The sequence below is a fragment of the Ictidomys tridecemlineatus genome, chromosome 3 (assembly GCF_052094955.1).
Source record: "Ictidomys tridecemlineatus isolate mIctTri1 chromosome 3, mIctTri1.hap1, whole genome shotgun sequence".
NCBI lineage: Eukaryota > Metazoa > Chordata > Mammalia > Rodentia > Sciuridae > Ictidomys > Ictidomys tridecemlineatus.
The window spans coordinates 146567843-146591092 of record NC_135479.1 but is presented as its reverse complement, the minus strand read 5'-3'; the positions used below and the strand labels follow the sequence as shown (position 1 = coordinate 146591092).

Here is a 23250-nt window from a genome sequence, read left to right as displayed (position 1 = left end):
TGGAGAGAAATGAGGTCAGGCCATGTAGGACACAGGAAACCATTATAATTGATAGCAGGGCAGCACCATGATAACATCATGGCTATAAGAATGCAATTGCAGGAGAGGATGTGGAGAAAAAGAAACACTTTTACACTGATGGTGGGACTGTAAATTACTACAGCTACTATGGAAATCGGTATGGAAGTTCCTCAAAAGTCTTAAGCATGGAAGCACCGTTTGACCCAGCTATACCACTCCTTGGCATTTATCCTGAAGAATCAAAGCCATACTACAAAGATACAGGCATACCCATGTTTATAGCATCATAATTCACAATTGCCAAACTATAGAACCAGCCTAGGTATCCATCAACGGATGAATGGTTAAAGAAAATGTGGTATATATACACAGGAGTTTTATTCAGACATAAATAAAATGAAATTATATCATTCACAGGAAGATGATAGAACTAGAAATTATTGTGTTAAGTGAGATAAGTCAAACTCAGAAGGTTAAGGGTTGTAGGTTTTCTCTCATATCTGGAAGCTAGAGTGGAAAAGGAAAAGAAAGATAGGGGTGGATTTCATGAAAACCAAAGGGAGATCAGTAGAGGAAAGGGACCACAGAGTGGGAGGTGGGGATTGATGAGTAAGTGATACTGGCCAAATTTTTTTTATTATATTGTGTATTGTATACATGTATGAATATGTAACAACAAATCTCATCCACTATAATCCACCAATAAAAAATGTGGGGGGAAAAAAAGGGAACGCAGCTGTAGACTCTGAAGGACTTCGGATCAACAGCTGGCTCCACAATACACTAGGAACACACTCTGAGTAAGAAGTTCTTAATTCCTCTGGGCCTTTTCAATAAAACAGAATAAACTATCAACTCCTTAATGTTATCATAAGGATTAAATAAGATACTTACTATGTAACAAGCATAGAGCTTGGCACATACTGAACACTCAATAAATATTAGCTGCTGTCATTTCTATTCCCTGAATCTGGCCAAAAGTAAGGCTTCTATTTGACCCCAGCTATTTTCCTTTAGTATTTGTAAAAATAGCCTCTCTACCATACACATACACACACAATGGAATATTACTCAGTCATAAAAAAGAATAACTTTATGACATTTGCTAGTAAATGGATGGAATTGGAAACTATCATGCTAAAATAAATCAATCACAAAAAACCAAAGGGCAAATGTTTTCTCTGATATGTAAAAACTAACCCTCAATAAGGTGAGGAGGAGAATAGTGTATTAGACAAAGGGGAATGAAGGGAAGGGAGGGGAGATAGGAATAGAAAAGACAGTGGGAAAAATCTGACATAGCCTTCTTATACACACATATATAAATATGGCATAGTAAATCCCACCACTGTGTACATCCAGAAGACTGGTGCCCTAATTAGAATAAGATATATTCCATGCACGTATAATTTTATCAAAATAGACTCTACTTTCATGTATAACCAAAAAATTCCAATAAAAATAAATGTTTAAAATGTATGTTCTGGAGAGTGGGGGAAAAGGGCCACGAACTGTAAGATTCCAATTATAAAACATTTTCAAAATGACAAAATTATAGAGATGGAGGATAAATTAGTAGTTGCCAGAGATTAGGGATTCAGTGCAAGAGGGCGGAAGGGGAGAGGAAAATGTGACTATAAACTAGTAGCACTAAGGACATACTTGTAGTGATGAGTAGTTCTACTGTCTGGGTTGTAGTGTTTACATGGTGTCTTTATATATGTGACAAAACTGCACAGAATTACACATACACATATTCAAATAAGTACACATAAAATTGGTGAAGTCTGAAGAAGACCTGTAAATGGTACCAATGTCAATTTCCTAGTTTTGATATTGTACTATAGTTATGTAAGTTTGCTATCTTCAGAGGAAACTGGGTAAAGAGTACACAAGAGCTCTCTGTACTAGTTTTGCAACTTTCTATAAATCTATTTCAAAATTAAAAGTTAAAAGAAAGTGAAATGAAAAGGGTCAAATGCAGGGATCATCATACCTGAGCTGATGCAGCTCATGTTGCCAGGAGAGGTTTTCCTGCCTGAGTTCTTCTTGCATAATCTGGAATGTTTTTGTCTTATCTTGATAGTCCTGAAGTTGAGCCTTCAGTGGACGTAATTCAATGATCTCTTGATTAATCTGTAAGTACTGCTGCTGCAGATTCTTCAATTCCTTCAGCTTTAACCAAAAGGAAAGTTAAAGGATGACTCATCACATCTCATTCACCAAGCTAAGTCATCAGTAGCTCTCCCACAAGTCAAGTCAGACATGGCAACAGACTACCAGCACCTGATACATCACCCACTAAAACATAACACTACAGGCAAGAGTCTCTAAAATGGTGAAACACACACAGCCATGCTGTTGGAAATCACCCATGGACAGCCATCAAGGCTGGAGACCATTTCAGCAACTTCGTCTCCATACCCACCCTGCTCCCAGGATTCTAAGTTGATTCCAGAGTTATAACTCTGACATGGGATAGACTGAAGGGACCTACCACTTCACTGTGGGTGGTTACACCCTAGAACAAGAAGCGTAAAGACTGATTGGTTTTCCATATAGTCATGTGTCCTGGGTTAGGCTTCCAAACTTTCTTACATAGACATCAATTTGAACTTGATTAGCTAATGTTAAGAAGGTGGTGCAGTCCAGTGGTTAAGAGCACTTAGGCTCTGCAGTTGCATGACCTACTATTTCTTGGATGTGTGACTATACAAATGCTCCTCATACCCTCTAAGTCGTAATTTCCCTCATCTGTTAAATGGAGATATAGTACTTTTTTCATTAGGATACGAGCATCCAGTGAAAAAATTAACACACTTCACATGTAAAGTTAGTCATGATGATGATGATGACGATGAAGGACTTGGTTTTATATTCCAGGTGTATTTTCAAACTCTTTATCCCCCAATACTCATTAAGTCTTGATAGAAATAATGTTAGGACATCTGGGCAAAGACAAGAACCTAGACACACACTTCTTTCACCTTCTCAGAAATGTGATTAGCATTACAATACAGGCATTTAAAAAAATTTTTTTTAAAGCATACAACACAAGAACAAAAGACATCAGAAAAGTCAGCAGCAACACATTTTGGAAGCTGAAAAGCAGATGAATAAGTGGTAACTGACTTAGATCTGAGAAAGCTGAATCTTAAGCTGGCAGTAAGAAAAGCCAAGAACCAATACAACTTACTCTGCAGAATCTTCAAAGGCTCAGGAATTAACAGCACCAGGTACTTCTGGAAAAAAATGGTGATGGGGGTCGGAGGAAGGTGGTAGCTGAGATAAGGAGGATTAGATGAAAGCTGCTTAAGAAACAATTTCATCTCTAGATCCCCTCCTCAGTACCACTTTGTGTTGCTCTAATTGACAACACTGAGCTTTATTCTCTGGAGAAGGTAAAGGAAGTATCTCTGGACCATGGAACATCAGGCAAGTGGCAAGTAAGAATACTATTCCAAAACAAGAATAATTAAATGTATGTTTTATGAATGCTTATAGCCTTATCTCCAGCTCAGCTCGGAGAGTGCTTGTTTACTTCCATATAGAAAATGAGAAGCTCCCTCTCAAAAATCTGAGGTTGCCAGATACCATTTTGGGGAACTAACACAAATAGGCTCAACAAGATCACCCACACAATGAAACTCACAGGTGGTAAGCTCTACCTATAAGCTTTTTAGCCCCTACCCATACACATGAAAACCAAAGTTTAACCTTCACCTAAGGAATGGCTAACATTAAGAGATTAAAGAATCTACCACAAGTTAATTTGGAAGAGATAAGAGGGGGAAAAATGTAATGTACTGAAAGATTTAAGAGAGAATATTGAAGAGACATTGAGCAGAAATTAAAAATTATAAAGAAAAGCTAATTATAACAAAATGCCAAACAAAACAAAAGCAACAAGCCAACCTATCACCATTATCACTGGAGAGATATAAGTTAGAAAATCTATGAGACAAAGACAAAAATTCCTTAGAAATTAAGAACATATTGGTAAAAGTGAAAATTCAATCCTGAGGCCAAGTGATAAAGATGAAAAACATCTTCGCAAAGTGTAGCCAAACGACTGAGTTGGTTGATAAAGGAAAACAGACCCACCAAATCATGTTATCATAAAAGTTCATAACAGGGGATAGAGTAATAAGGGAAAGGAGAGAAAAAGGGATAAAGAGGAGTGGGAGGGAGGAAACAGATCACACACAAAAGGCCGGGAATTTGAATAGCTTTAGACTTGTAAACCATAGGCAACCAACCAGCCTCTTCATGATTCTGAAGGGATATTATTATCAATCTAGAATTCTATACTCACCCAAACTATCAATCAGGTATGGGAGAAGAAAGAACATTTTCAATAAATTTACCTCCCATGTACCTTTTCTTAGGGAGACACAGAATGATTTCACAAAAGCAATGACACAAAACCAAGAAGAAATAGGATGTAAGAAACAGGAGATTTCAACAAGTGAATCACTTTGATAAGTACAAAGAAAACTAAGAAACAACAAAAACAAAAACACAGTTATAACGCTAGGAAAGACAGATGATGAGGAAAATATAAGTAATGCATCTCAATTCTAATAGCATTTTTAGTCATAAAAATACTGAATTGATTTAACAGAAATTAAAATTAAATTACAATAAGAAAATAGATAAGGGGTTGTACATTAAAAAATGTGCATACATACTGTGAAAACAGAGGGAATAAAGAAAGTTAAAACTTGTTAGTATGAAGAAAGTCGACAGTTAATGCAACAAATGAAAAGTCAAAGTGCAATATAAGCACAATATTTAGACACTGAGGAAATACCAAAGAAATATGCTTAAAGGTTGAAAGCATATTGCCTCAGGAGAAGAAATGAGATTGGAGGTGCTACTCTTAGCTTTTCCCACCAAACAACTATAGAACGTAAGAGAGCTTAGAAAAATTAAATATGTCCATGTGTAACTTTATTTTTAAATAAAATATTTAAAAATATTTGCTTTGATTTAAAGCAAAAATATATTACTTATACATTCCATTCACTCCTCCACTCTAGCTGGAGGAGTTTCAATGTTATCCTCAGAATAGATCAAATCATCAGAAAGCTGTGTGTCTATAAAACACCTTGTTATATTTATTAAAGAGAAGTAAAAGGTTGTTTCACAACTATACAGTGTTCTCTTTATAGGAAAACATTATATATATTTCTTCAATACTTAAAGAGTAACTATAATTATCTAGAGCAGGTAAATTTTCTTTCTTCCTTTCTCCTAAAATAGGGACACTGAAATTTAAGCATATGGCTTTGAGTCTATCTTTCTCATTACTGCCAGAAAGCTCAGAGCCAATTAACAGCCCATCTTTCTAACAAAGGTTATAGGACATTGTGACTTCTTGGGGCACTGATCCAAGTTGAGTGGATTTAATCCTGGTTTAATCTTTCACCGTCCTATATTTTCTCTTTTCAATACCTTTTATCTTTAAAAAACCTGTTTATATCTTTCTATGCTTCCTCATGACATTTTTAGAATGAGGTGAACAGAGATAAATAGATACAGGCACCTCCAAAGATGACTAAATGCATCATCAGAATATGGGAAAGTCTTAAGGAAGTGTGGATAGTTATGAAAACTGTAGAATCTTTCAAAGTAGTTATGTCCCAGTAGAATTCCTGGGGCTAATTTCTCACCATTTGAACCTTCAGATTTCATTTGGGAAAACATCCCCCACTGACTAATAAATAAATGAAGGAACAAAAGTAACTCAAACTTCTCTCAATCCTAAATCATCTCTGGGTGGTCCTGATATTGAGTGTGAGCAAAGGGGATAAACTGCTGACCTATGCTGAATGTTTAACACTGATTCAAATGAGATATCCTGGGCTGGGGGTGTATCTCAGTAGCATAATGTGCACTTAGCATGCATGAGGCCCCAGGTTTACTCGCCAGCACCCCACCACCACCAAAAATCCATATTTATTCCACATATAGTGATTGAGAATCTTCCAAATTAGATATTTGAAAAAGAAGAGTTGATGGATAGTTAGTTAATACATTCTGAAAGTATACAGCAAGTCCTCCAGACTGCAGCTGACCATGTATAAAGTGGTCAGACTATCAAAGCCTTTATGTAATTTATAAACCTACCTGGGCTTTATGATTCTCTCATGGTAGATATAAAGTTCTCAAAACTTTCCCTAACTTCCCTAAATAAGAGTTTACACAACAGAGAAAACAATGGTGTTTTCGGTAAGAAGCACAAATATAGAAGATGACTATTAATTGTTGATTATCCTCTATTTGGTTAGCCCCATGCTAAATACCATAATATGTACAAACATGTATAAGACTGACATTTTCAAGAGTTTGCAACCTAGTTGAATAAATAATAGTATATATAAATTAAACACACATCATACATACACACAAAAATCAAGGCAATGAAGGACAAATAATAAGAAAAGTACTAGGAAGGTACAAAGGAAGTAACAATCAAGCAATTGAGAAATGTAAGCAGAGAATTTGAGCTCTAGATGACTTTTAAATAATGGAAAGTACTCACCCAGAAAAGAAATTAGGATAATTTGGCTGAGAGGATGATAATATGGGCAAGTAGGAAGTATCAGATATAATCACTATATACAGAGAACGTCAGTTTAGCTGGGATGAATAGTATGAGCAGGGACCAATAAAAGGGAAGATGGAAAGAAAGATATAGACCAATTATAAGGTCTTAAATGTCAGACTCAGGTGTTTGAATCCAAAACCTATTCTAGAGATAGTATAACTTTTAAAGGTTTTAAAGTAGGGTATTAATAAGACAGTAGAGTTTCAGAAATTTATCCAGGAATGGTAATTGCCTTGTGCTACATTTATAACTTACATTATAACCTAGAGCTGTGACAAACCAAAACCAAAATGATTACAATAGTTTAAGGGTAAGATCTAGAAGCTTATCCAAGAATATTAAAGATGGAAAGGAAAGACATTTGGGGGCACATTCTGAATAAAGCAATGATAGACCTTGATAGTTAAATGAAATAAAATCATAGACAGCTGTTAAGTCTAAGAGAACAGAAGAATATTACTTTGACTTACAGAGACAAGGAAATAACTATTTTTTAAACTGGTTTATCAATATCCAGCAAACAAAAATATGGAACAGGTATCAAGAGATAAAGTTTAGCACTTAGTATTTACAATAGATAAGACTAGTAAAGTGATTCACTGAATGAAACATAGTTAATTCAGAATCTATCCTAACAGCTCCAGGAAAAATGTTATGACTTAGAAGGTAATCAACACGGGCCCAGCTTGGAGGTATATACTAGTGTCTTGGTGAAGAGGAGCTTTTGCATTTGTGTTCTGAAAGGAATATAAAACACCAAGTTCCTAGGACAAAACCAGCTGAGTGTTTTCAAAATACAAACAAGAAAAACTGTGTTGATGTCAAAGCCAGAACTGAAAAAGGGTGCTTTGTCCAAATTATAAAAGAGAAAAGGTTATTTATAAAAATTGGATATTAAGTATAATAGGAATGAACACAATACCTACAAAGAAAAAAAAATTGCCTAAGACTACAGTTAGGGTAAACCATCTGAAATTTTCACTAGGGCCAATTTAAAAACTAGAATTTTCAGATTCTGGGCATGGATCACATTTGAAAATGGAAAATCTGAACTTTTAATAAGCTCAATGTATTTCCTGTTTGGCCTATTTTCCTGGAAGCACATGGCCTTAATCAAGTTAACAGACTGTCATGAAACTGAAGATAGGAATGCCACAAAGTAGAATCCCCTGACAACCTCGCTTGCTTCTGATGATTCCAGATTTCTGCCTCTGAATCTTGATGACCTAGAACTTTTCAGGAAACACACACGCTTACACGCGCGCGCATGCATACATGCACACCTGGATAAACTCTTGGCTTTTAAGAAAAGGAACAAAATTTCAATAAATTGTCCTTGGCTTTGTCACTGAAAACAGCTGAGTATTAAGAGAAAATGGCTAATGGTTCAGCATATAAATAATCCTTCACTAAAAAAAATCCTTAAACTAAATTTTCTATATTTGACTTTTTTTCTTAATGAATTTGGGTTGGTTTATTTTCTTTTTATACTAGGGATTGAACCAATAGGTACTTTACTAGTAAGCTACATCCCTAGCCCTTTTTAAAAAAATTTTTGTGACAGGGTCTCACTAAATTGCTGAGGCTCTCCGAAAATTTGAAATCCTCTTGCTTCAGGTTCTCAAGTCACTGGGATTACAATACCTGCTCTACCAAGCCTGGCTGGTTTACATTTTGGGGAGGAGCTGAGTCCTTTCTACCCTAAATGTTACCAGATGATCTATACTGCTAAATGTCAGTATAAGATGACACTAAGTGATCCCTATTCTTTCTTTCAATTAAACTAGGACAAATTCTGGAAACATTTGTGTTTCTGCATGTATATATGAAATATGTAAAACAACTCTTATCTCATGGTCCTTTTAAAACCAGTGGAGAATTTTGTGCAAAGAAAAATTTTGATTTTTTTAAAAAAGGCAATATGATAAACAAAAACACATATATGTTTATCCTTTCCTATAGAAAGAAAAATAGGGCCTGGGGTTGTGGCTCAGTGGTAGAGTACTTGCCTAGCTGGTATGAGGCACTGGGTTTGATTCTCAGCACTGCATATAAATAAATAAATAAATAAAAAGATCCTAAATGGATCAAGGAGCTTGATATCAAATCAGAGACTCTGCGTCTGATAGAAGAAAAAGTTGGCTCCGATCTACATATTGTGGGGTCGGGCTCCAAATTCCTTAATAGGACACCCATAGCACAAGAGTTAATAGCAAGAATCAACAAATGGGACTTACTTAAACTAAAAAGTTTTTTCTCAGCAAGAGAAACAATAAGAGAGGTAAATAGGGAGCCTACATCCTGGGAACAAAATTTTACTCCTCAGACTTCAGATAGAGCCCTAATATCCAGAGTATACAAAGAAGTCAAAAAATTAGACAATAAGATAACAAATAACCCAATCAACAAATGGGCCAAGGACCTGAACAGACACTTCTCAGAGGAGGATATACAATCAATCAACAAGTACATGAAAAAATGCTCACCATCTCTAGCAGTCAGAGAAATGCAAATCAAAACCACCCTAAGATACCATCTCACTCCAGTAAGATTGGCAGCCACTATGAAGTCAAACAACAACAAGTGCTGGCGAGGATGTGGAGAAAAGGGTACTCTTGTACATTGCTGGTGGGACTGCCAATTGGTGCGGCCAATTTGGAAAGCAGTTTGGAGATTCCTGGGAAAGCTGGGAATGGAACCACCATTTGACCCTGCTATTGCCCTTCTCGGACTATTCCCTGAAGACCTTAAAAGAGCATGCTACAGGGATGCTGCCATATCGATGTTCACAGCAGCACAATTCACAATAGCTAGACTGTGGAACCAACCCAGATGCCCTTCAATAAATGAATGGGTAAAAAAAATGTGGCATCTATACACAATGGAGTACTATGCAGCAATAAAAAAATGACAAAATCATAGAATTTGCAGGGAAATGGATGGCACTAGAGCAGATTATGCTTAGTGAAGCTAGTCAATCCCTAAAAAACAAATATCAAATGTCTTCTTTGATATAATGAGAGCAACTATGAACAGAGCAGGGAGGAAGAGCAGGAAGAAAAGACTAACATTAAACAGAGACATGAGATGGGAGGGAAAGGGAGAGAAAAGGGAAATTGCATGGAAATGAAGGGAGACCCTCATTGCTATACAAAATTTCATATAAGAGGTTGTGAGGGGAATGGGAAAATAAACAAGGAGAGTAATGAATTACAGTAGATGGGGTAGAGAGAGAAGATGGGAGGGGAGGGGAGGGGGGATAGTAGGGGATAGGAAAGGTAGCAGAATACAACAATTACTAATTGGGCATTATGTAAAATTGTGGATGTGTAACTGAAGTGATTCTGCAATCTGCATTTGGGGTAAAATTGGGAGTTCATAACCCACTTCAAGCTAATGTATGAAATATGATGTCAAGAGCTTTGTAATGCTGTGAACAACCAATAAAAGAAAAAAAATTAAAAAGAAAAAAAAAGATCCATCAACAATCAAGAAAATTAAAAAAAAAAATCAATTTAAAGAAAGGTTCAGAAACTCTCAAATCTGAAAGAGGGAACTAGATACTCACTAGTCGGTCTCTGTCATTTTGGAGTGAAGACATTGCTTTTTTCAAACTCTGTACTTCAGCGGGGCTGGAGACAGGATGGGCTGCAGACTTCTGCTTCCCATCCTCTGACTTTCGGAATTTCTCCAGCTCATTCCACAGGTGATCTCTCTCATTCTGTAGACTGGCCATAGCCTTGGAAAAGGACTGCACCTGGTTGTAAGAATCTTCTAGTTGTGAGGATAATTGAAGCAGTTGTTCATCTTTAGATATGAGCTGTTGGTTAAGTTTCTCAAGGCGAGACAAGCCATTCTCCTCAGTGCTGTTGGAGTGAAAGCCTGTTTGAGAAAGAAGCGCATCGCTCTCTCTGTGTAGGAGGCCCATTTGTTCTCTTAGTTGGGCCACCTCCTTCAGGCTGGCATCATATTTCCTTTTCAGTTCATCAAGCTCCTCGTTGGCATGATCTCTACTGTCTTGCAAGGAATTCATAGACCTTCCAAAAGACTGAATTTGTGCTGTGAGATCTTTATTTTCTTTGGTGACCACGAGTAATTTCTGTTCCATCTCCATCAGATCTCTTGCTAACTCTGCCACCCTCTCTTCTGCTGTTTCAGTTTCATTTCGCATTATCCCCGCATCATGATGAAGGTGCTTTAATTCCTTTTTCAGTTTATCTTCAATTTCGCCTACCTTCCTGGTAGCTTCCTTTTGAACACGAACCAATTCCTCTTCCAATTCTGTAATTCTTTTCTGAGAGGAGGAAAGTATTGCACTTAACCTCTGAACCTCCTCCTCTTTTACTTTTAATTGGGTGTGGTACATACCTAAAGTACCTTCTTCTTGCAAGGTTGTCACTTGCCTATTTAGTTGGGATATGGATACTTTCAAGCTTTCAATCTCTTTAGATAAACTTTGTTTCTCCTCTTGGAGGGCAGCAGAGGACCTCTGCAGACCCTCCTTTGCTTTCTCGGACTCCTTTAGCTTTTCTTCTAACTTAGCACACTCATTTTTCAGCTCCTTATTTTGCTGAAGTTGAACTTCAAGGAGTTGCTTTTGCTGAGAATCTTTTATTGATATCACCTGGTTCAGGTCTTCCCTATACTGGATCAGTTCTGCATCCAGCTTGGCATTCTCAGAATTGAGATCATCCATATGACTTCTTAAGCCTCGAATTTCTTCCTTAAGCTTATTATTCTCAGCAGCAGCTTCCTGGATGAGTTGGTCTTTTTCCAAGATTATAGAGAGATGTCGCTCTTCCAGCTGTTGATAGTCACTTACTATGCGGTCTCGGTCATTCTGAAGTGAAGACATGGATTTAACAAAGGAATCCAATTGAGCTTTCTGCTGAATGTTTTCCTTTTTGATGGTTTTCAATGTTTCCATAAGCTGATTGGTTTTGTCAACAGCTTTTTTGTTTTCTTCTTCTAAGACGATATTCTCCTCTTCCTCTTGGGACAGCAGGTTTTCCAGTTCTTTAATTTCTTTATCATGCTGCTGATGCAATTCAGCAATAGCTATTTGGACTGCCTCTTCCTTGCCAGAAAGCAGGCTTTCAATCTTCTGTTCCTTCATATTTATTTCTTCATGCAGCCTGCTGGTCAGTTCTTGAGAGGCCTGGAGATCAGTTTCTACTTGTTCATACTTGAACTTACAATTTTGGATATCAGCTTCTTGTTGCTTTATGATCCCTTCCAGAGTTTCTTTATGTTCCTTACATTTTTCTAAAGAGTTATTTAAATCAGTTGACTGGTCTCTGAGAATCTTAAGTTCTGATTCCAACTTAGTTAATTCATTCTGAGAATTGTGGTATAGGTGCCGAGTCTCTTCAAGCTGTGACAGAAGTTCTTTGTTTTCCCCCTGTAGAGCCTCACAGACCTTCTGTTGATGCTGAACCTCTGTCTGGGCCTTGGATTCCCAAATCTGCTTGTCATGTTCAAGCCTTAAAATAAAAGAGGGGGGCTGTCATTAACTAAAGAGTTCAAGAAATATTGTACCTAAGGAATAAATACTGCAATGCAACTTGTACTCAACAAATCTACAAATGAATCCATATTCATAAATGACAGTGTTAAACTTTTTAATGAGATATTATCTGTATGCTTGTCTGCTCAATGTAGTAAACATATTATCAACCTAAGGATTCATAGATTTAAATCATAAACTCCAAAATATATTGCTTCTTTTAGTGATATGGTTTTGGACACTGAGAAAAGTAACATTTTCTCCCTGTATTTTTTTTTTCTATTTTGCTCCAGACAAGTTAATGTTTGGTATTTTTAATGAATAATTTTGGTATAAGAGGTGGAAAACAGAAGGATCCTATTAGAAGTAGAAGAGTACAAATGGTGGGGAACATTGTTATTTCTTTTTTTTGAGAGAGAGAGAATTTTCAATATTTATTTTTTAGTTTTTTTTGGTGGACACAACATCTTTGTTTGTATGTGGTGCTGAGGATCAAACCCGGGCTGCACGCATGCCAGGCCAGTGCGCTACCACTTGAGCCACATCCCCAGCACATTGTTATTTCTTGAGCCTGAAAAATGATACCATAAATTTGGAGGCTGAGGAAATTAATTCTAATAGGCATATAAATTGATGTGGACTATGAGGAAGAGAAAAGAAAATAATATGGGAGTCAACTATGGTACAAATCCAGAGAAGGTTATTTTGGTAGTCAAGAAATCCAGAAATGGAAATAAAAAGAATGAGAAACCCAAGAGACCTCTCATTAGAGAGGAAGATGAATGTTTTCATGTTGTAGTAAGAAGCTCCTATAAACATACAAAAGTCAGACGTGACAGAGAATGTATCTTCAAAGGGAATTTAACAAGTAATTCCATAATTCTAAAGGGAATAGGAATAATCTAGAGACTTTCTTTGCCCTCAATTACCTCAGAAAGAAAAAAAAATTATTAAGCATTTACCTGGAAATGTTGATCTTCAATTCCTCCATATGGATGGACATCTGTCTGAGCTGGTCTCTTAGAACACTGCAGTTTTCCTCTTTGAGTCTAATTTCTTCTTCTTTGCTTTGAATGGCATCAACAAACTTCCTCTCCCATTTCTTGGCTTCATCTATCACCCTGTCCCGATCATCCTGGAGGGAAGACATACTCTTAGTGAAGGCTGCGAGCTGGGCCACAGTACTGTCCAAGTTCTCCTGCAGTTGCTTCAGTTCCTTGTCTTTCTTGTTCAAAGTCATCTGAATCTCTCCAAGAGTCTCTTCCAAGTGAACTTTTTCTCTATGTAAATTATCCAGTTTCTCTTGCATATTCTTCTTCTCTTTCAGGTGTTTCTCTTCGGCCTGCTCCAGTCTTCGCTCAAGATCTTCATCCTTTTGTTTCATTTGGCTTTTCACCGATTCCTTATTTGACTGAAGTTCTTTTTTCAGCTTGAGATTGTCTGCTAGGACTCTTGCTGCTTCACTTTGTGTGTCATCCAGCAGAACTTTGAAGCTAGCTAATTCTGCTTGTGCCTTTTGGCGGTGTTCAACTGCTTGTGCCAAATTTTCTTTGGTTATTTCCAAATCCTTTTGAGATTCAGTCTGAACAAATTCTAGAGCCTTAACAGTTCTCTCCAGAGCACTAATCTTCTCCTGATACCGGATGCAGTCTTTCTGCAGCTGCTTTAGTTCTTGTTGTTTTCCTTTCAACAGCTCCTGAAGTTCCTTTGCATGGCTTTTATTGCTAGGTCCTTTCTGAGCACTTTGTATTTTCTCTAAATATTCCTTTCGTATTTCTGATTCTACCTTCGTTTTCTCCTTGACCAACTGTTGTTTTTCCTCTTCCAATTCACTCACACACCTTTTAAGGTTCTGCATTTCAGATTCCAATTGCTCATTTTTTATTTGGGCATCCGTAACATCCTGATAGTAATTCCCAATGCTTCCGTTAAGTTCTGCCAATTGATTCATGAGCCTCTCTTCTAAGTCATCTTTCTCTTCTTCTGCTGTCTCCTTTAGTTTGGTAACTCTGGAGAGGTCTTCTTGGATTTGCTGGTTTAACAGGTTTATTTTGGTTACTTCTTCCTGAAGCAGTTTTAGTTCGCTATCCTTTGCTGATATTTGACTCAGTAAGGCATTTTTCTCATCTTCTAGAGACTGACTAAGTTCTTTGCCTTTCTGTTTTTCTTCCTCTAATTCAGCAATTCTTTCTTTAAACTGATCAAGTTGCTGTAGGTAGTTATTAATTTCATCATAGGAACTAAAATTCTCACCAATGTCCAGTTTGGCACTGTGCTCTGATAGAACAGCTTCGGCGCCTTCAGGCTCTGTGCTCATACTTGGAGAGTCTTGCCCTTGATCTGCACCTGGTACAGGCTGTGTTGGCCCTTCAATGATATCCTGTTGGTTTTCTGGTTTCTCAGTGGCCTCAAGGCTAGCTTGTTTAGATACATTATCTTCTACCTGATGTTTTAAATCTTGAACCTCTACACTTAAACTGTCTTTCTCAGCCATTAAAGCTTCAAACTCCTTTGAAAGGGTATTATACTCTGCTTTGACCCTTTCTAGTTCCTCCTTCATGTTGGAATTAGAAGCAAGAAGTGCTTCCATGCATTCTTTTGCTGTATCTCCTGCAGGGTGCACTTCTGCTCGAAGCCGGTCATTCTCTTCTTCTAGCTCTATGATTTTCAGTTGTTTAGATTTAGCAAACTTTCTCATTTTTTCCTTCATTCCCTCCATTTCTTGTTCAGCTTCTTGCAACTGCTTTTCTGTCTCTTTCTTGTTGGCTTCTAAGCTTCTCAATTTGCCATATAGTTCTTGCTTTTCATGCCTCACGGTTTCCACTACATGCTGAATCCTTTCTGCTTCATTACTAACATTCTCATAGGACTGCAGAAGAATCTCATACTCTTTCTGTAATTCTTTGTGTTTCTCTTGCCATTCTGTGCTTTCTGCAATCTTAGAGCACTTCAGAGATTCAATTTCCTTCGCTAAGTTTTCCTTGTCTTCAGTAAGACCCTCTAGAGCTAGTTTCAGACTTTCACAAGAGCCACTGAGATTTTGATTTTCTAGTAAGGATCTATCCATTTCTGTAATGAGTCTGTCTCTTTCTTCCTGAAGAAGAGCTAACTTTCCTAAGAGTGTATCTTTTTCTTTATTTTGAGCAGAAAGTTGACTTTCCACATCTGCCAAAGACTTGGTGAGGCGTTCGATGGTATCTCTGGCCAAAGACAACTCTTCTTGGAGACTTTTATTTTCTTTGAGTGCTTCTTTTCGGGAAATAAGTGCAGCTTGCAGTTTCCTTTGTATTAGTTGCTTTGTTTTATTTTCTTCTACAATGTCTTCTGATTTCTGCTTCATTTCACAAATCTCCACCTGTAACTGCTTTAACCTTCCTTCATGCTCTTTGGCTTGCATTTCCAACTGTGTATGCAGAGCCTTAATTAAGTCCTCCTGTTCTATCATTTCTGTCTGTACTTTAGTAAGGTTTTTTCCTTTCTCACTCAGCTGTCCAGAGAGGTGGCTAACCTCTTCTTCCTTTTGGCTTATGAGATTTTGGAGTTCATCTAGTTTGGGCTGTAATGCTCTCAGGTGTTCTAGGCCAGCAATTTCTAGTTGACTGCTTTCCAATTTCAGCCTCAGGGTTTCTGTGTGGGCTTCAGTTTCATGGGATGCTTCCTTCAGACTCTGGATTTCTAAACCCTGTTTGTTTATTTGCTCTTTTAACTGAAATACTTCTTCTGACTTTTTAGTAAGCTCACTTGTTGTAGAACTTACTTTCAATTTTAACTCTTCTTTCTCAGCTTCTATTTCTTTCAGATAGGCCTTAATTTGGGCAATAGAAGTATGGCCCTGTAGAGTATTTGCATCTCCGTGTTGAGAAAGCAAGTGTGGGCACAAGTCAGACTCTAAAGTAGCTTGAGTGGGATGCTGTTCTGTGGCTTTGAATAAACTTTGAGCAGGATAGTGCAGTTCCTGCTGGTCAGTGCCTGGAAGTTTTCTGTCTACGGACTCCCTTAGTTGAATTTGGAGCTGCCTTAGCTGGTCTTCAATGTCCTCATTTTCCTTGCTTTGCTTATCAAACTGTTCTTGCAAGTGATTATAGTCATCTTTCTGTTGCTTTAGCTCCTCCCTAAGTTGTCTTTCCTTCTCCTGTGCCTTTTTAAGAATTGCCTTACGTGAGGTTAAGGCTTCCTGAAGCTTCTTTTGAAGTTGCTCCTTTTCTTTTTCAAGTTCCAGTATCTTTTCTTCCAGTTCAGGTTTCCAATGTTCTCCACTACCTGCGGCAGGTGGACTGCTCACCACTGTTTCTTTTACAGGTGTGGTACAGCCTCCATCACCTGCATCCTTGGCCCCTGTGGTTAACTTCTGGATAACTGCTTGATTTTCAATAATTTCTGCTTGGAGCAAATCTATTTGGTTTGCTTTATCTTGCAAGTTTTGATTCATCTGTTGGACTACAGCCTGTAATTGTGCTTCTGCTGCCATCTTTTCTTCCAAATCCTTCCTTACATGCTGTAGTTCCATTTCTTTTTCAGAAATTGTCTGTTTCAAATAAATTTCTATTTCTTGGCATTTAGAAGTCACACATTTTTCTGAGTCTTCTTTGTTCTCCTTGTCTTCTTCCATTTCCCTTCTCTCACTCTCATTGAGTGGAATCTCTTTCCTAGATTCATCTCTCACTTTGGCCAATTCCTCTTCTAATGTACTGACTCTTTGTAGAAGTTCCTTTCTGTTAATAAGAGCTGCCTGTAGCTTTCTCTTCCTCTGCTCACTTTCCTTCTTTAGGCGGTCTAATTCATGCTGTAGTTCTTCTTTATTTATTAGCCCTGCTGGGCTTGACTCATCATAATTATGTTTAAGGCCAGAAATAACTTCATTATCTTCTTCAACTTGTTCTTTTTTTGCTTCTTCAGCTCTGGATAATAAATTCAGCTGTTCTTTGAGAGTCTTAATTTCAACTCCAAGAGAAAACTTCTCTTCATTCAGCTGAACCATTTTCTCTGTCATGCTGAAGCTGATTTCTGTCACTTGCTGATCCTTCTCTTCAATGGTTTGCTGGAGGGTTTCCACATCTCTCTTTTTCTCCAGTAAGAGTTGATCCATTTTTGCTATTTCAAGTTCCTTTTGTGACAGAGCCTGTGACAGTTCTTCCATCTTACTGGAGATGCCCCTCACACGTTCTGCCCCCTCAAGCACCTCACTTTCCTTCTTCTGCAGCTGGCTTTGCAAGCTTTTCATCAGTGTACTCTGCTCAGAAAACTGAAGCTGCACATCATCCAGTTCTTTCTGTAAAGCTTCAATTTTCACATCTTTAGATTTGGCTTCTATGTTAAGACTGTGGATCTGTTCGGTGAACAGGTTGTGCTGAGTTGTCTGACTTTCATAGTCAAGTCGTCTTTGTTTTTCTGCTTCTTCAAGGTTGGTTTCCAGTTGTTTCACCTGAGCCCTCAGCTCTGCTAAGACATTAAGCTCCTTTACCTGAGTAAGAAGTTGGTCCCTTTCTTCAGACAAAGCAGTGAGTGCGCTGCTGGTGTCTTCAGCATTCTTTTTAAACTCCTCAATCAGTTGGGTTAGGCTGCTGATTTCCTGAGCTTTCTCATCTAAATTTTTCTCGTAGATTTCTTCTGCTTTATGAAAGCTTGTCTCTATCTCCAAAATTTGACTTTTTAGCCTTTCTATCTCATCGTGGTGACACTGACCCACATCTGGCACAGCAGAAGGGGATTTATCAGCATCACCCTGCTCTGATGATTTAATTTCTATTCCAGTGTCATTTAAAGATATTTCCTCAGATGTTGTATTTTGAAGTTCAGTGCTCACCTCTTCTTCTTTTTCAACTACTGGAACACTACTCTCTTCATTTGGCACTAAGGGAAAATCTTGTGCTGTATTTTCAAGACATACTTGCATTCTAACTGGAGGTATTCCCTCACCCTCCATCTGTTGCACTTCTTTCTGGTCAGGGATCTCATGGTCCCCCTCAGCCCTTTTGCCCTGGAGCTGAGATTTAAGAAATGCAATTTCCTCTTGAGCTTCTTTCATTTCCAACAATAAAACTGATAATTCTTTATGGTTCTGAGAAAATGTGTTCTCTAGAACATCTTGTCCACTTTCCTCGGTAGAAGAGCTGCTCTTCTTGGATATGGTAATATCAACCATGCTGATCTATTAAAAATAAAACAAAACAAAAAAAGAAAGATTAGGAAAGAACAGGCCTTAATCAAATGTTTTAAAATATTTTTTAAAATAGCATAAGTAAAAAGTAATATTTGGTGCATTTTTCAAAGCCTAAAACTTTTTGATCCCAACCACCTTTGCACCATAAAACTGCTAAATTTTTTATAAACCAGTTTGTATCTCCAATTGAATGAATAGGGGAATTCTGTCAATCCCATACTGAGGTTGAGATCTAGTCATAAGACCTAAGGAAACTTGGAATTCACTTTCTAGATATTACTTTTTTGGAAAACTTTTTTCTTTAGATTAAAACTCCTAATTAGTTTACCCATGAACTGCTTAAAAATAAAAAGGGAAACAGAAATAAGTTAAATCTTCATTTTATCCCATATCACAGAGGAAGTTATGGGATTCCTTTTCCTTAATTAGTCACTGAAATAAGGAAAATGCAAATATTAGATAAAATTCCTATTAACTGACAGGTAGATTTTTAAACAAGTAGATTCAGATAAACTGCCAGAATCGAATCATCAAAAAATAGCTTGGGCATGAAATTATGGACTTATTGAGCAAATAACCAAATTATATAAACATTACTGTGTTAGGCTGTTCAATCCATAAATATTATCTCTAAAATTATTTTGTTGAGAAAGAAAAATGAGTGAATCTCAAGACAGATTTAATCAGCATTTTATTAAAAGGACTTCGGTGCAGGGCACACAATAAAATCTCCACCTCTGCCAATAACAACATTTTTCCCTTCAGGAAAAGTATGCCAACTTGATGGGAAAATAAACATAAAAACATAAAGCACGTAACTGTTGAATAATGCAATGGCCAACAAGCTCTGCAACCCAACTGGCTGGGTTTACATCTTAGCTCTGCCACTTACTAACAGTAGCTGGCAAACACTAAGTACTCAATGAATATTAGCTATCATCTTGACATCATTCTCAGTTACTGAGTAAGAAAAAGAGATTCAATCTTCTGAATTATTCATCAATTTAAGAAAAGTTATATCATAATTTTTTTATGAACACTATTTTAAAAATTTAAAATTTATTTTTTGCTTTCTTCATTACCTATATCAGACTTAAATTTCTAGAGATCAAAACTGAACACAATTATTTAGCACAGGGGAAAAGTTTCTCTAAATCAACAGAATAATATTAAGCAGTCATATATTTCTTATAATAATTTTCAGGTTATAAAAAGCTCCATTTTCCAAAGGTGCCCTGCCAACTGGGGGAAGGATGGGGAACCTAAGAGATTTTATTTAATCTCCACTGAGAAACTTTTCTGAGATTCACAAAGAAAAAGCAATGGCTACTGTAGTTGTATGGCTTTAGGACAAAGAATTCCAAATCTTCTCATGTACACGAGTACATGAGAAATTCTAACCATTGTGAATCTCTGAAATAGACCTCACCACATGTAATTCTCTGTTGACACTACAAAGATTTGAAGCTACCTCCTCTTAACTTAGTTCTTATTCTGGTTATACTAGGAATGTACCACTTACCTCATGGACTTCACTATCTGCCTCCTCAGTTTTATTCTGAGTCTTCAGAAGAGTAATCTGAGAAGACAGTTTTTCTGCAAGTCACAAAATAAGATCTTCAGAAAATATATGGAGTGTTTGAGAAAACAGAGACACAATCACATTTGAGATGCATGAAATGATGAAATAGATTAAGAAGAAAAATAAAATAGTTCTGGGGAGATGAATAACTTGCTTTATTAAAATAAAGAAGAAGCAAAAGAATGAGATAAGACAGAGAATAGAGCTAGGTGATGATAATGAGCCTGCATGAAGCATACTAAGTAGTGGAAGGCTTAAAAGAAGGAGGGCACCAATACATGGGAGATGAAGCAGTTATTTCTATAGCATAATCTGGAGCTCTGAGGCAATACATTTGCCTTAATTTATCCATAATTATATTGTGTTCAAATGTATGTTTTATATTAATTATAATGTCCTCAGTATTCTTTTTTATATATTCATCAAGACTTTAAATTTTTGCACTAAATGGAAGCTATCCAATCTCCTGAACAGTCAAATGAGGAAACAAAGAAATAACATGATGTGACGAGGTTAAATGGTTAGTTTACAGAGCTGGGATCAGAATATAGGTATTAGCAATGTGTACATCTTAACAAAAGTAGTAATACCTTGGAAAATAAAAATATTGTGCACTGATATTAATAACTTATTAATAATAAGCATACTTTTTACACAATACCCAAATGTTTTTAACATTTGGGTGCTCATCCTTTGACTCCGCTTATTCTCCAATCTTCTCTTGTACTGCCCCTTTTTTGTTCACTATACTTCAAAAACACTGGCCTTCTTTCTGTCTGCAAAATGTCAAGTTCATTCACACCTCAGGACATTTGTACAGCTTTTTCTTTTCTGCTCATAATGTTCTTTGCTTAGCCTCTTTGCATGGCTGACCCCTTTAATCATTCAGGTTTCAAGTCCCCAGAAAGGCTGACCCTGACCTCTCTAATTCTGCCTTATCCCAGGGATGCTTGCAGTGTCCGGTTTCATTTTTATTCTAATACTTATTACTCTCTGAAATGGTCTCAAACACATTTCCAACCTGTCTCCTCCTTTAATATGTTCACAGCTATATCCTTAGCAACTAGAATAGTTCCTGGCACACAGGAAAGGTACCACAGACATTGGCTATATGAAAGAAGGCAAGAATATTTATGAAGTAAATGAACCTACAGTATATTCAGACACTTTACAAGATTATTTAAGTGGGGGGTACAATGATAGAATTGGCAGTACAAAAGTGAATTGAATATAACATGACACATAAAGCAAAGATAACCTATGAGAGCAGACACAAAAGCCTCTACCCAATGCCTTAAGGCTAATGATCCCTTCAGGAAAGAGAATGGAACTCACACCATACCTCCAAACCATGTGGAAGCCACATGAGCAGGGTAGGGACTGTTAGCAAAACTGTAAAATAAGCATCATGATTAAGGTCTCAAAGAAGTACTTTGAGTGGGTTAAATAAGTGAGCTGAACATGTGGCTTTCTTTGCTTATGGTGGGAATAGGTTAATCAGGGAGCATAATCTTCAGTTTAGGGCTAAGTGGAAAATACAAAATGGCTATATTGAATATATTGACTCTAGAGTTTAATAAGTTTTACAAACTTTACTTGGTATTCATTCTTACTCCTAAAACATAAAGCTTAGTAGTCAGTTAATCTAGGATAAATTAGATCAGCAAAGCATTAATATTTATATGCTACTAATCCCATAAGGTCCTTGTGAAGCAGTCAAGTGGAAGAAGATATGTCTTCATTCTTACTAACTGTTCACATAAAGTTCAATATAATAAAGTGCTAACAAGTCAGTACAACCCAAGAAAACTATTCAGCAGCCATTGTTTGCCAGATACTCTACTAGTTCTGGGTAAAGAAAAGATTTTGTAAAAATTTAAGAATTGCCTCTTCCCTTAAAGAGCTCATAATTTATACTTTGAAGAGCTTATAATGTAATAAAAAGACATGCATATAAATAGATAATTCTAATACAACATTAAAAGTATGCAAAGATGTTACGGAAGCATAAAAATACATTTAACCCAGGAAAAGGGCTAAATTGCTGAAAAGCAATGCTCTGGGTGAGACTGAAGTTATCCAGATAAAGAAAGGGGTCAGATTCTAAGCAAAGTATGGCAGGAGCAAAAATCAGAATGCAGTATACCTTTAAACTTTTATTTATAATGATTTTTGTTAACTTATTCCACAAATTTATTACTAAGAATGTCCTTCCTTTCCTCATTTTCCCTATTTAAAAATTCATTATCTTATTAAGGTTCTGTTCATTCATAAACCCTAGAAGATATCCTGACTATTTCCAAATGAATTTAAATTATATAGAAATTCTATAGTATTTATGGCTCATAGTGCAAACTGTTTTGTGCAATCACTGGTTCTATGCTCTAATTATCAGTGTGTATTAATTTTATCTTTGAAAACTATCAGCTATGCTAAAATCTTTACTATCATAGAATCAGAAAATCTACATGTTACACATGTATAGTAGTAAGAATAGAGGCACATGAGAGATAAGAAGAGAGAATTATGGTTTTTTATTTAATACATACCATTCTCAGCTTTCAGCTCCTCCAGCTCTATAGAACTAAGGAGCAAGGCTCCCTTTTCATTCTCTAGCTCTACCACTCTCTTCTGCAAAGAGGCAATAGTCTCCTCAGTGACTGCCTAAATTGTGGAAAGACAACAAGTTAATGATTCTCCAATAAAAAACACTTACACTAATGCCCAGCTAACCTCCAGCATTTTTGTCTTCTAAAAATTCTCCAACCATGGCAATATTTTAAAAATAGCATCTACTTCTCTGCCTAGGTAATCTTTGAAAGAATGTTTCTCTACCTGAAGATAGAGAAATAAAATATTTTACACCAACTTTCAGTTCATTGGTTTTCTGAATGTAAGACTGAAGACTGAATTAGAAAGATAGAAATCTCAAGTTTATTGCGTAGAAAGAACATTTTTAGGTTTGTGAGTAACAGTCTAAGAGTAGATTAACGTCACCAAGCAACAAGTCCTCTCTCTTAGAGAAGATAGAACATGAAGAAGGAAACCTCAAAAAGGAAACAGAGGGAAAAGGAACATATGCTTCTTAAGAAAGGAAGAAGAATCTTCATTCCTTTTTGGTTTTGTTTTGTTTTTCATACACAATAAAATTCTCCTGTGCTTAATTTATGAATCCAGAATGTTAGGTTTTCCTAATGACAAGCAAATAACTAATTATGCTACATCTTTAGCTTTATATCTCTCTAAGGGGGTTATTCTATGCATTTTTTCACAGAATTGTGAAATTTTTAAGCCATAAGAGTTTTTATGGCATACCTGACTCCAAACGTTCATTTGATGACTAAAAAATAGCAAGAAATGAGCTTAGA

General features: G+C 36.7%; 1 protein-coding gene across 6 annotated transcripts in view; it reads right to left on the bottom strand.

Annotated features, from left to right (window-relative positions):
- The window catches only part of Golgb1 (golgin B1), a 63078-nt gene that overhangs the window by 9535 nt on the left and 30293 nt on the right, over positions 1-23250 (bottom strand). For 5 of the 6 annotated variants that reach the window (XM_005327648.5, XM_013359708.4, XM_013359709.4 and 2 more), the window contains 5 exons: positions 22432-22546; positions 19823-19896; positions 13103-18288; positions 10203-12117; positions 2018-2196 (listed from right to left, as the gene is read on the bottom strand). In XM_005327648.5, the coding sequence (XP_005327705.2) occupies positions 2018-2196; positions 10203-12117; positions 13103-18288; positions 19823-19896; positions 22432-22546 (7469 nt within the window). Of the gene's footprint in view, positions 1-2017; positions 2197-3217; positions 3264-10202; positions 12118-13102; positions 18289-19822; positions 19897-22431; positions 22547-23250 lie in introns of those variants that run through there. The other variant, XM_040270284.2, reaches the window with a different exon arrangement.